This window comes from Paramormyrops kingsleyae, chromosome 9 (assembly GCF_048594095.1).
Source record: "Paramormyrops kingsleyae isolate MSU_618 chromosome 9, PKINGS_0.4, whole genome shotgun sequence".
In the NCBI taxonomy this organism is placed as follows: Eukaryota; Metazoa; Chordata; class Actinopteri; order Osteoglossiformes; family Mormyridae; genus Paramormyrops; species Paramormyrops kingsleyae.
Window position 1 is genome coordinate 295,246 of NC_132805.1, and position 15,764 is coordinate 311,009.

A 15,764-nucleotide genomic window follows, 5' to 3' on the forward strand; every position below is an offset into this window, starting at 1 on the left:
TTATTGCCAATTTTCACCAAAAAACGCTCAAACGATACTTTTCATTAAGTACTATATTACATGATTTACTATTATTTTGTACCCAGTTATCATTCTATTCGTATTTGATGTTTTAAACTGATGCTTATTTTTTTGATTCTTGAGAATCACGACGGTGATAGAACCTCGTAAAGGGTCGGCGCGAGCGCGCAAACGCAGACGCACCTGCATTCAGGTGCGAATACTGTCTGTTGCCATAGCAGCCTGGTCTAGTTTCCTGATTGATTTTAACAAAAAGGCTGAGCGCACGCTGGGTTACACAAAGGTAGATACTGTACTGTACTATACAGTAGTCTACATGCGCAGACGCGGAAATCCAGTGAACTATGAAAATGGCAAAACACTATTTCGATCCCTGCTTTGAAACACAATATAACATATACTTGCAGAAATATTTAAAATATGTTAACGGTATTCATAATAACACAGACGACAGGTTAAATAATTAATAGTTGCACAGTACAGTTTGGCCAGCCTCAGATCTACAACATTGTAATGCTGCTTTAAGAACTACAAAACCTGAGTAAAATTGATTGTTTTTTTTTCAGGAATTTGTGTAGGCCTAATTATCTGGCAGTCAAATTATTCGAATGAATTTTATCTAGGTCTAATCCGCTGCAATGTATGTGAAATGTCTATGGTTTTTTGGTAAAAAAAAAATGTACTGCATACTTCATTATTTACTACAAGCAAAGATGAACTGCTCTGCTTTAGTTGTAATCCCCTCTGTCTATTGTATAACTGGAAAGCTCGCTTGTATGACATCATACACCGTCGAGCAGCCGTAGCCAAATATAACCGTAAATTCACACACTGAGCAGCGCCGTTATTTTTTATCAATGAACCGGGGCTCGAAACGCGGTAATTTCGCAGCCTATCGGAAATTCTCTGTGCACTATTCATTGAACACACAAACGAATCCGTTTTTTAGATTAAAGTGATTTACAGATAATAAATAATGTATCTGCTCCGGAGCGCGTTTTAATGTTACGTCCGTCAGGCAGAGCCGCCTATGGATGAGAGCGGCTCGGCAGCGCACTGCAAGCGGTGTTTCGAGCGCACTGGTGCTCTCCGTAGCGCAGCCCCAAGCCGCCAGAGGAGGCGCAGCAGCTTGCGATCCTGTCCTACACTAGTCCCGGCTTTCAAGCGCTCCTTCCTCGGATACAGTCCTCCACCACATCCGCTCAGTCCTCTGCAGGTTCTGTTGCGCCACTTTACGGAGCGACTATATCATGTATCACCATACTCTCAAGTGCTTTCTTACAATTATTGAAACGTGTTTCTTGTTTTGCTTAAGTTGCTACTAGGCAAACACTTAAACATTATTTTTAAAAAAATGAAAACAACGTTCCTTCCTCGTTCCAGTGAGCCATTTTGATAACCGCTGCGTAAAGAGATACATCAAAACATTGTCTAGCCTTATTTAAGAGAACTACGGAGCAGTGTAGAAAAAACACTTACTGCACAACGCAATTGATCAGGGAAAGCAATGGGTTTCCTTGTTGTCAGGGTTTTCCTGCAGCGACGGTGGAATCGGCTCTCCCTGCTACTATAAGTGTAGTCGGCGGTAAAGCTGCTCTCTCTCTCTCTCTCTCTCCTGCAGTCACTCCACACTCTCTCTCTCTCTCTCTCTCTCTCTCGGTCGCTCTGGCTCTCCTCTACACATACATACACATAACTGATGCAAAGGAACAGCTTTCTACAGTCTGCAATGCTTTCAAAATAACACTGAAGGTATGCGAGTGTCATATTTATTCTCCAAACTCTTCCATATCATTTCACGCCCCTTCAATCCTCTCCACACCCAGTGCAGTCCCTCTGTTAAATACAAGCACACACCTTATAACAGCAGTCAAAGAAGGAGGATTTGCCTCTTTTCATCGCCGAAGGCTATTAGTAATGCAGGTCTTGATGAAGACGTTGTGGACTTGTGTGTAACCTGTGCCTCTATTTTTCACTCACACACATAGAAACAGTGCACAATGCTGTAACATTTTTGTTATACACATAACAAAAATGTGTAAGCATTACACATCCTGAACTATAAACCATAAATTCCTTTCAGACGTTAATCTCCACAATAGTTAAAATTAGACGTTTGATTTATTATATATTATTCCTTGTCGAGTTATTGCATTCCAAGTTCGGTGTCTGTCTAGTTTTACACACAGTTTTTCTTTCATACTTTGTCTTGTATGCTTTGCTTATTCAAAAAAGCTGTGTTGGGCGTTTCGTACAAGAAATGACTCCCCCTTTTGGCGGAGAGGGTAAATTGCTGTGGCCATTATCTTCATACCATCTCCCTGCGTTTCTTCCGGGTATCCAGGTCCTCGGCAACCAAGAAAAATACAATGCCGTTAATGTGGACTTGTGCCTCTAAACTATCGTACATCTGTGCGCGTGTTAGAGAACGAGGCCCTCAAAAAATGGCATCCGTCCGAATCCTCTTGATCATTGTGACTGATCTATCTATCTATCTATCTAGATAGATACAATAAATGTTTGTAATGATAATTATGTTAATAAATATTTAAATATTATGAGAGAACAATCATCTTTTTAATGATGACACGTTCGTTGTCAGAGGAAAGAAATTGTTATTGAAATCACGAGTTATTAAAATCATGAAAAACATGAAGAAAAGTAATTCTACAATAATTTTGTAGTGGAGAATTTATCATTCTGACAAAATGAGGTTTGGTCAAATAGGCCTATTTATGTTGCATTAGTGCTAGGCCTGCATTATATAACGTGATTCAATGACCATACTCAAGGCTGGTTACTTTGCTTGACAGTAATGATTGTGGTGGTGTGGTGTCACCCTAAGTTCACTTCCTGTTTCATGTCACTTTTGTTAAGGGGAAATATGAAATTCTCATATTATGAGTTTTGGGTTTATAAGCCCTGTATTAGGAGGGCTGGGTTTAATTAACTTTTTCCAGTACAAACAGATTAGCATTGATCCCGAGGTTCCAAATGTCGATCATTGAAAAGTCGACAAGTAATTAGCGGATGTAAATCAAAGTGTTCACAGGGAGTCCCAGTTCAGTTCCACATTTAATGGGATATTCATCTATAAAGCAGCCCAAGGACCCTCAAAACAATTGTTTTGACATACGAAATGAAGTAATCAATGATGCAAAATAAAACTGACATTCTGAAAGCCAAGTTGTCTTGCATTGACAAAAAAGGTAATTGTACTGTTTATCTTAAAAAACTTTCACATACATCCTGGAGATTAACATTTTTGTAAGACATATATGTATATTCAAGAGAAATTAGTAATCTTAAATTCAAAAGGCAAAGACACCTGGCACCGTCTTACCCTCTGTGTGGTAGGCCTATTTCCCCCTAACCGCAGGCCCATATAAGCGTATATGTAAGATATTTTCAGTAATCCTTACTCTGAAAGCCCCCTAATACCCTCCATTAGATGGCCGTTGGTGAAAACTCCTTGAAGAAACCTCCGTGATTCCTGCCACTCTAGCCAAGACTTTTCGGCAGGTCTGTTCTCAGGCTTCTGTGCGGCTCTGTGCAGCACCGGGGAAGCGTCATTATTCCAAGCGTCATTATTTTCGGCTATCACTCCGCTGTTGGCCTTACGTTGACCTCCCTCCCCCCGGCACGTCAGACTGGCAAATCCGCATCCGTGGGAGAGCAGTGGCGCGGACCCTCTGGTGCCACGGCGGAGCGGCACGCCGACCTGCCAGGCTGTCATCTCGCTTTCTCATTTCGGCTGCTTCCCGTTCGACCGTGCGAGACCCCCCACGGTTACGCCTCAGCGACGTGACAGCCTCTTCCGGACGTGAAAAACTTCTTTGAAAATCCCGTGGCAGGAGAGCCGCGCGCGAAGAGGAATAAACTCGGAGACAAATGAGAGCTGCTAGTGCATACATTGGAATAAATTTGTGTCTGTCACATTGCCTCGCCGCCCCCCCCCCCCTTAGGTCGAGTTCAGGGGCCTCTGGCGTGGCAGCTTGTTTTTCACGCGTCAGCGACAATGTCGCTGTCACCTTTGTGCTACAACGAATTGATATTCGGCCCATTAGCCGGCATACAGAACCGTGCTTAGGCTGCGGTGTAAATACCGTGTAAACACCACAAGTGCTATATTTCCACCGTGTCACAACTGCGAATCTGTCTCCGACCACAGCTACACGCTTTCAATCTCTTCCAAACTATCCAACAAATCCTACAACATAAATTATGCAAGTTATAGGCCTATAAAAGAAAAACACAGCAAAGCTGTCATTGAATGCTTCTAAGTAATGTCATCGTTATGGCGACTAAAACAAAGCGTGATATGATGAATGCTGCCTTTGCGATGCTGATTTGAAACATAGTCCTATGTTAATAGGCAAAGGCAGATTTGCAGAAATTACAATTTGTTGTTCCATATTTTATAGATGTTCCATATTTTATGTACTTATGTGCTGTACATCCTATTATTTTTTTACACATCGTGATTGATCATATTTCATACGGTCTTGTTCGATAGCTAAACAATTTTATGTTTTTATTACAGTCTCTCATAACTTAAGAAAAATGATACAATTCGGGTATTAGACTAAAAGGTTGATGTCAGCATGGAAATGGCAAGTCTTTTTAAAAAGAGATAAAACTTTAAGTTAGACAAACACGATTCTATCATAAATAATGCTGCAAGATAAACCTATACAGACCTTCAAAATTCAGCAACCCATCTATATGCAATATTTTTCTTATAATCAGCTCCTGGTTCAACGGTGACGCTAATAAGATGTTTCTTTCACGACTGTGTTACGAACATTAAGTACGGAAATTTCTTTTGAGGACCACTCCGTGTTGTAATAATCTTCGCCAGTCTTCCTCTAGGTCAGGATTATTCAAATCACGGTCCTCGAGGTCCGAGCATTGCTGGTTTTCCAGCCTTCCTTTACCTGTGAGCCAGGCGTGAAGCCTCTGACCAATCAGAATCAGTAATTATTAAACTAACTACCTGGGAGAACTGAAAACAAGGCCTGGATTTGGAATCGAGGTCCAGATTTGAAGAGCCCTGCTCTAGGTCACCGACCGAGAGGTATGAAGGCTTTTCAGTTATCGACCGCCTTGAGGCAGAAGGAAACCATTAGTTATCACTGCGGTCCTGCCATTAACCTGAGTCATAACCGTACCTGATGCATCTTGTACTTAATGAAAGGGTGCGAAGCAAAGCGGTCCAAATTATCAACGAGGGTACTTTTAAGTAGACTAAAACTGACAGGGTGCCAGATGCGGAAGGAGGAGCATTTAATCATAGCGAGCTGATAAGGGAGGGTGCGGAGGTTGAGGAGAATGAGATGGAGCAGGTGTCCCTTCTGGAAAGCGGTCACTCTGTACCGTGCATGAATGCGCCGGGCCGACATCAGTCACGGCTGTCATACGTGCGTGATCCTGGAAGCCTCATGCACATTACTGTTCGTGAGCACTAATGAAAATGACAGCATTTGATACTAAAAGCTCGCAACGGGGAGGCGGCTCTCTACATGTTTCCTACAAATCAGGAGTCCATGATTAATAATTCGGTGCGGAATGGCTGCCGTATATCATCCCACTAATTTCGTGAAGCCGCGTACCTGTTCGAAGGAAACGTCTCAGCAAAAAATGTACAGAATGTGCGATCGTTTGATATACCTTAATAGCAGTCTTAGTGCATGACTTACGCTACTTAATCGTGATTTCTTATCCACATAGTAAGTTGTGTATTACATATAATGTGACTGGCGATCAGCAGACAGTAAATTCAAAACTACGGTGTTGGTGCAGCCACAATAATTGAGTTCTTCATCACATCTTATTAGCGCTAATGTTGATAAAATATTCATACTGGTATCTTCCCCCTCGTACAAATGGGTTCTCGTGTGCGTAGGCAGTATGCAAAATTGATGAAAAACGATAGCAAGTTCAAGCAGCACAATCTGCTTCCTAAAAAGATTTCAGCAGATGTATATTTGGGAAGCTTTCATGTTAACTCCGTACTTCAAAAGCCAAGATCAATAAATGCCTTAAAAGGTTTAGCAAACTTTAGCCTAGACATTTTGATAGCACCCTCACACAATACATCTGTTACTTTTTAAATAATTTCCACAGAGAATCTGCGGGGTACATGTAGGTCTTTATGTTTTCAATCCCAACACTTATTTGATTAATTAAAGTCACTGTTTGGGCAGAAAAAACACCATCATCAAAAGAACAACACTGGCAGAAAGGCATACTGGCACAGTGCGAGCAATTGTGGGCTAGTGATACGTATGAGTCCAGTCCCACCTTTGACGGGGCCCTAGGCAAAGCTTTAATTGGGAGTCCCCCATACTCAGAAACTTAATGATCATGTCACTTCCCCCACCTGTAGGTAACTCGGGGGCTCTAGGTGATTGTGTACAGCTAGAGCCAGATCCCACTATGTAGCATCAATGTACAGCGGTCAGTATTGTTTGAGAGAAAACTGCATCAATAAGAACAATCACATGAGGAAGATTCATAAATCAGAATACCGACAGTATTGTGTCTGGTGGTATGAAGAGCAGAGACAATGCAGGGAGTGAATGAGAAAAGGCCCTACTCTTCCCTGTGTCAATGTGTGGAAACCCTACACCACAGCGTGCCCGGTGGGTCTAACGGTGATGTGGGCTGCTTTCCGCTGCCACCCACTGTGCCCGCTCACTCCATTGGCACATTCGCGTCCCATTCTCAGGCCTCACATCGCTAGTGGGCAGGCTGCGGAAAGGGAGGCAGGCCTTAGAGAACCGCCCAATGGACAGATTTCTAGTGATAAACAACTTAACGTAATAGTAATGAAGTGTAGTGTAATATCAGCAAACACCTGAAGGCTCCTTGAAAGAGGCTCCAAACGGATCCGAGTTAGACATGTGCTCCTTTGCAGGCCATTTGTAGAATTAATTGTGGGACAGGATGCAATAAATGTGTAAGGCTAAATGGAATGATTCAGACAGCCAAAGTGATTGCGCTCATTAGATCTCTTTTGCATAATATGTATGCAGTTCTTCCATGGGGGGGAGATCCAAAGCTATTTCACTTCCTCTTGCTGATTTCCTCTCTGGTGCTTTGCCTCATGCACTCAAGGTAAGCATGTAGCTGACAGCTGCATAGTGAATCAATTAACGTTTAATTAATGACTATTATTTGGAATATGATTTAGATGTTTTATCACATGACAGGGAGAGACTCCTTAGATGACAACATCTATCGACTGTAACTAGACACCGAGCCGTCGCTGCGTTTTTGTTCCTAGCGAGTCACAGACTCTCCCTGAGGGCATACTGCCGGCTGCACCCATAGTATCCCATAATCCCTCAAGATAAATCAACTTTCCATTGAAACCCCGGTTTCTCCTGCCAGGTCTGAGCTCAGAAAGAGACATCTGGGCCTGTGGTTCAGTTTACGGCTCAGGGGAGGCGGGTGGGCGGATGGAATCGTGAACAATGGCTGTGGAGTTAACGTCGGCTCAATCCCTGGTATTTCTGTTGTGTAGAGAGAAATCCATGAGGCATTTCAGCCAAAACTCTCAGCATTGTGTGGATATTTTACAAGGGAAGCACGTGGTTGTGGGATTTGACAATACTGCCAGCTACCTTTAAAGGACTCTTCTGGTTATTTTGTCATGTAACAAACAAAATATTTTCTTTAACCATAATATTTTGTTTAAATATTATGTTATTTTGAGCAAATCTGAGATTATTTATTTAATTAGTCGTAATCCTGTCAGGACAAGGCAACATTTTCATTTTATTAAAATTGAAGATAAATATGCCCCCTAGTGGACAGTATTGGTAAGCCTAAGTAAATCCTGTAGAGCAAGAGAAGGATCATATCTGTGTGATTTTGCAGAGTTGGACGTGTCCCTGGGTCAACAACGGAGTGGTTTGTGTTTCACTTCTTTAACCAATCACAGTCTTCGTTGTATGACATCAACACATTGGTCTGTTTTTTTTTTTTTTTTCTCGTTTTCAAACTCAAGGCTTCCAGCCATCCAGCTGTCAGGTCAGGGGTAGCGTGTGAATCAAGCTGAGACTCTGTGCTTGTGATCAGAAGAGTGCCGGTTCATGCCCTATCATCATCATCATCATCATCATCATGAAATCATACATTGCTCCATGCAGCCTTTGCAGGCAAGCAGATCCGTATGTTCTGTATGTATGACCTGTCCCTTAACAAAAGGCATACACAATAATAGGTACTTGTTGCTTAACAGAAAACACTGGTTTTAATTAATGTGGTGATGAAGACGCAAGCCCCTCGCTTAAGCCAGGGATGTCGAACTCTGCAAAATCAGGACGATACATAGACATAAAAATATAATTAGAGATCTGTCACTTATATACTTTTGTCTTACAGTCGCCTACAAACCATTCTTTATATGACATGTACTTACTATGTACTTTGTTGATTCCATCCATCTTTCTATCATTTATCCAAGTCATTAGTTGCAGCTCATTTATAATATGCAGAGAAGAAGAGCAGTATTGCTCTTATAACATGAGATGGTAAACAAAGCCTAATTTCATTGGCCTCTATGAGATCCTTAGTTCCTTAATTTCCTCTCAGGATCACTATCGGTTTAACAATATTCCAGCATTTTCTTACACGCCTCTGGAGATTAGGTTTGCATTGTGAGCACATGCCGCGTACACTTGTCAATCATTCATCCTTGTTTTCACATGTCCCCCTTCAACATTCTGCAAGGTAATCGGTTTGCAACTTTTTAAAAGTCCAGAAAGTCCTCGCTGCAACAGAAACATTTTCTTTAGACACCGTGTTATAGGCTATCTGCTGTGTGACTCGCTTTCCAGCCCATAGCACCTGTTCATACATCTGCTAGATAAACCGCATTTGTGAACTGAACCTTTAACCAGCGGCTGATCCTTCCAACATGGTGCCCACTTTGACTGATGATCATGTTTGATGGAACCTTACCTCACACTGAAGACAGCAGTCTTCAAACTTCAGGTCTACCTTTCCAAGTAAAATTGTACTTTGCTCAGTGGCAAACAGCTAAATACATCACTGCACTAAGCACATAAACACGATAATCGACGCATTTCCTTACTCATTTATTTCACTAATAAAAGTTAGTCAATCTATAAAACCATTTTAAGGTACGTTTAACATCTGGTAATGAACCCTAATCATTTATCCCTCAAAAAGCTGTATTAAAGATGCAGGAAACAAATGTTAAAGGTAGAGCTGTTGTAATTGTTTCACTCATTAGTCGGGTTTAATCATTTTATGCATATTTAAACCTGAAGCTTAACGTTAATTTATGACGTGTAAACATTGCCGAACTCTAGGCTCAGCTTTACTAGATTATCCATGGTATAAAAACACGGGCTGTTTTTAACTGGGTGAATATCTACAACACTATAAAGCTTACAGTCACAATGGTCTTGTACAAATAAACCATTTCAATACATGACTTACTTCAGTAAATGCACCAGAGAAACACGTTTCTTTCATATCATTCCTACCATTAATCTGTTACGGTGACCTTATAATACAGGTATTGATAGTACACCCTTCGAAATAATCTGCAAGCAAATCTTCTTTTCCTTAATATCTCATAATTCAAAGGAATAAAACTTGTCGCATTATCGATGATTTCATATGGTAAAACGCAGTGAAAGTATATTTTCCACATATGTGTATCTGAATATGAAAAACAAAAAATGATGGCTATATTGTTGGCGGACATGTGCACAAAAATAACACTTAGACAGAGAGGCAGGCATCTCTCATAACGTTTTATAAGTAACACTGCTCGATCAGGAGGGGTCAACGCATTGCTATAGCGAGCGGGATCCTGGCCAATGGGCAGGATAACAGATGACTCTGCTCAGCGTCTGAGCCCTGGCCTGACAGACAGGCCCAGTGTAGCGGCTGAATGACTAAACATTTTTTTTCCCCTCTCACAGTTACTCTGAAAGCATTATCAAATAGAAAATCATTTTGAGATACTCCAAATAAAAGCATTTCTCTTCAGGCAGAATATTAAAACAGGCTATTTTTTAGATTACAAGGTACATCAGCCTCAGAAAAAAAGGTCAGGAATTTCTCAATTGTTCGTATAAAACTTTGTGTCCGACCTCTACAGCTAATAATTTAACCAAAGAGTTGATAAACAGCCCAATCCATAATTTCATTCCATAGAAAGATCTTCATACCTGAAGTATTATCATAGCAGAATGTATAGATATTTTCATAGCAGAAAGTGTCATTCAGCTTTGCAATACAGAAAAACAGAGTTGCAATTCTGCATGAAAAAGGCGGCAGATCTGGGTTGGTGCTGACAGAGCCCTGGCACTAGGTGAAGTTCTCCCCTCCAGCTCACTCTAACCAAGCCTCAGAGTCTCCAGCGGGCAAAGATTAAGCCAGTAATGGGGAAAAAACAACTCAGGATGCAGTCATTCTTGCTGGAATACATAAATACGAAGGAAGACGAGGGACGAGGCCAACATCCGGCTGTCATCGCACACTGTCACCTGGCCCTGCCTCGCTTGACCACGATGGTACCGGCAACAATGTCATAAACGGTCCTGTTGTGCTGGAAGAAGAGCAGCGTGATGAACGCCGGGAAGAAGAGGGCGATGGAGAAGTTCTTGTTTAAGGCCCGCACTGTGGATCTGTGGCCAGGGAGAAAGAGCCGGGGGAAGAGAAGGTAGAGCTTTAATGAGAGGTTTACTTCTATTAAGATGATCACGTTTCCAGTATAGCAATATGGCTTTTTAATACCATGCACAATGATCCCTTTTCTCCCCCAAAAGTCTTACTAAAATGCAGCTTTACCAGGGAAAACTGGGTCATGAGCCAGTGAAATATTAATATCTACTGCCAATGTGGTTATAAATTTTTAGAATATTTTAGAATATTCCTGTTCTCCTGAGTAATCTATATGAAAGTCTCACTTGAAACAATAGTTGTAGAGTAGAGATGAGTCAGCATTGGTGAACATTTGAATATCTGAGAACGGGTATAAAAGGAAAAAATAAAATAAAATCTTAAAAACCGAATAATAAATGAGCCATTTTAAATATTACTTAGCAGAAATGCAATTAGCCGTGATTCATCCGTTCACGTAGAAGTTTGTTGTTTATTTGTTCATAAATTTACCTCTACTGTTTTCGCATTAGCTCTGCATACGCTCTCTGAAATGGCCGCCATCATTCTCATCCTTGCTCACTCATAGCGTGGCACGTTTGTGAGAAATGGAATAAAAATGAGTAAGGCAAACAAAAACTAATCACCAGAAGACATTCATTCTACACTGAATGTAAATATTTTGGTTTCCACAGAGAAAATATTGCAAAAGCAATTAATTTGTCTGCACTGCTTTGTGTCTTTTGGTACAATTTGTGGCAACAAGGTTATAAGAGTCATACTCTTGCTGCTGCTAATTTTATATGCACATTTATGATGTCATGGCTGTGGTTAGACTTTGAGGCGAGTTAACCAGAATGTGAACTACCGACTTGCCTTTCCCAGTAAAGACAGACTCTATTTATATGTAATAAGTCATATTTGGCTATAGTTTATTTTGGGTAAATTTTCAACTTGCAATGTGAATTTTTCCAATATAATTCAGCTCTAATTCCCAGACTACCTTTAACATTTTAAGTTCATTCTGCAGCACCGAGTGATGTCTCATTTAGTATGGAAATAAATTAATGGAGTGGCCTATAAGCCAGAGAAGTATTAATAGGATTGAGTTAAAAAAAAAAAAAATTACAAATCGCCATTTGTCGTAGCTGCCTAAGGTGCAGGCTATTAAACATTATTGTATGATCCTGCACTTCAGGATCTCTTTCGGATAAATTAACTGGTTTCAACTTAATTTATTTGAGTTACTTTTAATATTTTACATTATCTTTTTGCAGCAATGACTAATATCTTAAAAATATTTCTCTGTGTGTGACGGGGGCAGGGTTCATGAAAAATTATCCAAATAATCCAAAATTTCACTAGTAATTCTGCCTGAAATGCTCCTTCCTAATATCTACTACTATGCAGCATTTTTCTAAAGAAAGACTAAAATCTGACTTTGCAGTTGAAAGGAACCTTAGAAGAGATGTTTTTGAAACATTACAGAGCAAGTGCAGATCTTTCCATCATTTAAGTACAATGCAGCCACTACTAATGTAAACAGACAAATGATTTTCTTGACTAGGTGACCAAAAAAAATACTAAATAAAAAAAAAATAGGCCACCATGTATAACAGGGTTATTAGTGAACTACTCCTAGTTTTGAAGGAAACAATATAACAGGTTCACTACTTACGCAGAAAACTTGACGTTGGATGCAGGTACCACCAGAACCCGGTTGGGTCGCACCAGGACCGAGGTGTCACACGTGACAACACGAAGGCCAAGAAGGAACTTTCCAGGTGTGGCTCCTCCAGCTCCCCAGATACATATAATCTAAAATGGTGGTTGGACAAGGAGACACCAATAGTCATCAGCACAAAACATCAATCAACCCATATATCCAACCCCCTAGCCTAGTGAGGGTCATGGACCTCCCAAGCTATGCCCAGCAGGACAGGGCACAAGGCTGAGGAAACACCCTGGATAGGATGCCAGCCCATCACAGTGCATGTACATTATCAAAAGTCAATTCCAGAGATGCCAATGAACTTAACTGCACATCTTTCGACTGGGGGGGTAAATAGACACAACATGGACAGAACATGCAATCACAGGAAAAGAAATCGCGATCTGCGTCAGTATCGTTAAGGAAAACTAAAACTGTGAGAAAACATCTCCGTAAACTGAAATAAAATATACAACGATTAAATAAACTAAATGAAAACCACAAATATCATTACCAAAACTAATTGAAATAAACACAAATGTCAAAACCATTACCATTTAAAAATACTATTTAGCTAAAAGTAATGATTTCTTTATATTAAATTACCTGTAATAATTCTTGAAAAATGTTTTGGATATTTTGATGACATTAGTGCATAAAGTGCACTGTCTATTCATGTAGGATTCTACAGTCGACCCATCTCAATCGCGACCTTCCCATAAGCAGTTCTGATACATCGCAGGGAAGGCATACGCTGTGCAAAAGCTGCAGGTGACATGCCAAGGCCAGCACACGACACGCAAGAAGTTTAGAACTCATAATTGCATATAATGTATGTACAGTGCTGCTTTGTAGGATGCCAAACCTGTTCACGGCAGCCTATCCTATAATATCTCACAGTGATCTGGCATTTCTCTTATCTTTTGGCGCCCTCGCAGGCTCACTCCCTTGCTGACAGGACCAAGGGGACCAAAAAATTATTGTTTTTCCAGATCGCTGGAGCCTGGGCTTCAAACCCTCCGCCATGAGGAACAGTCGACTGTATGAAGACCAGACATATGAAATAGCTCTACAACTTTCAGTCAATTCCTAAAAACAAAATTATTAAAACTAAAACTGAAACTAAAATACATGAAAAACTATAAATAGAAATTCATCTTTAAAATAAAAATTCATAAAACCACACTGAAAAGTAAAACTGAACTGGATTTCAAATGAAACTTGAAAGTAATATGAAAATAAAAGTCGAAACTACAACAACACTAGGCAGGAACCAAAGGCCCAACCCTGGAGTGTGAGCTAACAGCACTAAACATGTCACCATGTCACCCAGCACTTTGGATTTTGTTCTGCAAGCAAAGGTTACACCACGTATTAAAAAAAGAATTATTCATATAAATATAATTTTTTTAGTAAGTAATAATATTAAGCATCTACAGACAAATGCTCTATATAAAACAGTAATAGGCCGCCTAGCCTGTTACAGCCATGAGATGATTTATTCTGACACTCACCTCATAGAGGCATACCAGCACCCTATAGACAAGAGCCACCAGCATCATATGCTGTAGGTCTTCCATCGAAGTGTCCTGATCTATTTCTTCCACAATGAAATGCATGGCAAATTTGGAAATGTCCCTAAAAAAATGAGTAAGAAACCGTTAGACAAGCAAAGTAAAGTTATTGGTACAAGTCTAATACCGCAGAATAATTTTCAGGTTTAATATACACTAAAAGGCTTCAATTTCGCGATTTAAAGCAGCACACGCACGGCGCGAAATGCTAACTAACGGGGTGGCAAGAGGGTTGTTATGCACACAAACTACTGTGGGCACTCACTTAATTCCACTTAAGTGCATGACGCTGAGGATAATTGTGGCCTTTATGAAGAAAAGAATGAAGAAATCCACCATTTCTGCGAAAAATCTTTGCAGAGGAGAAGGGATCGTGTATTCCCGACCTGAACAGAAAAACAACAGAACAAACTCAAAACTTGCCACGTCTTTCAAGAATTGACCTTTTAATAAGGTAGACGATATTACAGCCCAATTGTTAAGTGGTTGCTTATAAATAAATATTAATCCGATACTAATAAAACAAATAATAATACTGTTGACGAACCTCGTGTATCTACTATAGGTCGCGATTATCACATTAGATAGAATAGATACACAACACTCATATGCGCCATCAACGTGCCTTTGGGTCAGCGGACGGTAAATTAAATATCACATTAGAAGCCCGAGCCAGTCAGATTGCTAAATACCTGCTTGTTGAGTGTTTCTGTTTGTTTGCTGCTGCTGTTGCGCGGGTCTCGGGGCAGCAGTAGCGGTGTTGGGCACAGGGGGACCCCCAGCTGTCACCTCCCCCGTTTGGAGACCTGGGGATGGGATCCCAACGAACTGATTCGGGGGGAGGTAAGAAAACTGATCTCCGTGGAGACCGCGGGCTTCGGACAGCTGCGGCGCCCCCCAGGGAGGGACAACGTGGGCTTCACTCGCCGGAGCGCAGGATGGTAAGGGAAAGGCGGACATCGCCGTCCAGGTGAGCCAGCTGGCGTAGCCACCGTAGTACTGCCACATCCACTCCTGTAATTTCCTGCAGTATTCCGTCGTCGTCATCTTCTTCCCCGAGTCTGTCCTGAAGTCCATCGTCTTCTTGTCCACCCCCGGATTAGGCGATATGATGTTTGCCGCTGATCTACGCCGCGTCGTACTGTCGCAAACTGTTTCCTCCTTGTTTTGCAATCGGAATCCCGATTCCGACATGTTCGATTGCCCATCAACTTCAAAACACAGGAAAAGCCGGGGCGACCATACCAATGTGGTATAACTGAATTTTATATGTTGTTTAAATTAAAATATAAGGCATTGTATGGTCAACATAAACAACAGCAATTACTCGTAAAATGTTGGGCTGATACATATATTCTGCGCAAAATCTACATCTCTCTCTTTTTTGATTAACAACCCCCCTATTTTTTAGTACTGGTACGGTCCACACTGTGACGCGTTTCCCACATCAGCTACTCGCAGTTTAAATGTACAGAAAAAGTTAATTATTTTCACTATGTACAATTGTATACGTGCACGTTATATTAATTTGTTCATTTAATCGCCTGAAAGTCCCTTTGCTAGTTTCACTGAACACAGTTTATTCGGTGTATGATGGTAATCTTATTAAATTCCCCTGACATGTGCAGTACATAAAATGACAAATATTTAGCACTAAGAGCTCATCTCGTACGCAATGGTTAACAACAGTCATGTTAGTCCGTTAAAGTATTTGTGCTAATGATGTAATTGTTGGCACGTGGGAGTTGCAGATATATCCGAAAATTATTAAATAATTAATACGCATAACACTTGCGGCCCGCTTAATATAC

At 40.9% G+C, this 15,764-nt stretch overlaps 2 protein-coding genes across 4 annotated transcripts in view; both read right to left on the minus strand.

Moving 5' to 3' along the window:
• The window catches only part of LOC111850455 (ataxin-1-like), a 63,640-nt gene extending 62,020 nt beyond the window's left edge, over positions 1-1,620 (minus strand). The window contains exon 1 of the mRNA XM_023824358.2: positions 1,501-1,620. The gene's annotated coding sequence lies outside the window, so the exon portion shown is untranslated. The remainder of the gene's footprint in view (positions 1-1,500) is intronic.
• A 7,495-nt stretch (positions 1,621-9,115) lies between these two features.
• On the minus strand, positions 9,116-15,354 carry LOC111850450 (protein FAM8A1-like). Of its 3 annotated transcripts, XR_002839799.2 has the most exons (7): positions 14,646-15,354; positions 14,219-14,339; positions 13,894-14,017; positions 12,347-12,486; positions 11,182-11,250; positions 10,977-11,031; positions 10,564-10,694 (listed from the first exon to the last, which is right to left on the minus strand). XR_002839799.2 is itself a non-coding variant. In XM_023824349.2 (5 exons), exons 1-5 carry the CDS (start codon positions 15,145-15,147, stop codon positions 10,550-10,552), a joined length of 1,032 nt encoding a protein of 343 aa, XP_023680117.1. In that variant the 5' UTR covers positions 15,148-15,349; the 3' UTR covers positions 9,116-10,549. The 3 variants fall into 3 exon arrangements, 1 of the variants encoding a protein (XP_023680117.1); XR_002839800.2 differs by lacking the exon at positions 10,977-11,031 and having other exon boundaries at positions 10,557-10,694; XM_023824349.2 differs by lacking the exons at positions 10,977-11,031; positions 11,182-11,250 and having other exon boundaries at positions 9,116-10,694; positions 14,646-15,349.
• Positions 15,355-15,764: the final 410 nt, after the last annotated feature.

Excerpts from the sequence above, each read along its gene's own strand:
- LOC111850450 (XM_023824349.2), bottom strand. The coding sequence starts at position 15,147 with ATGTCGGAATCGGGATTCCGATTGCAAAACAAGGAGGAAACAGTTTGC. Across the intron at positions 14,018-14,218 it reads ATGCACTTAAGTGGAATTAA|GGACATTTCCAAATTTGCCA; the intron begins GTGAGTGCCCAC and ends TCATTTTTTTAG. Across the intron at positions 12,487-13,893 it reads TGCTGGTATGCCTCTATGAG|ATTATATGTATCTGGGGAGC; the intron begins GTGAGTGTCAGA and ends CCACCATTTTAG.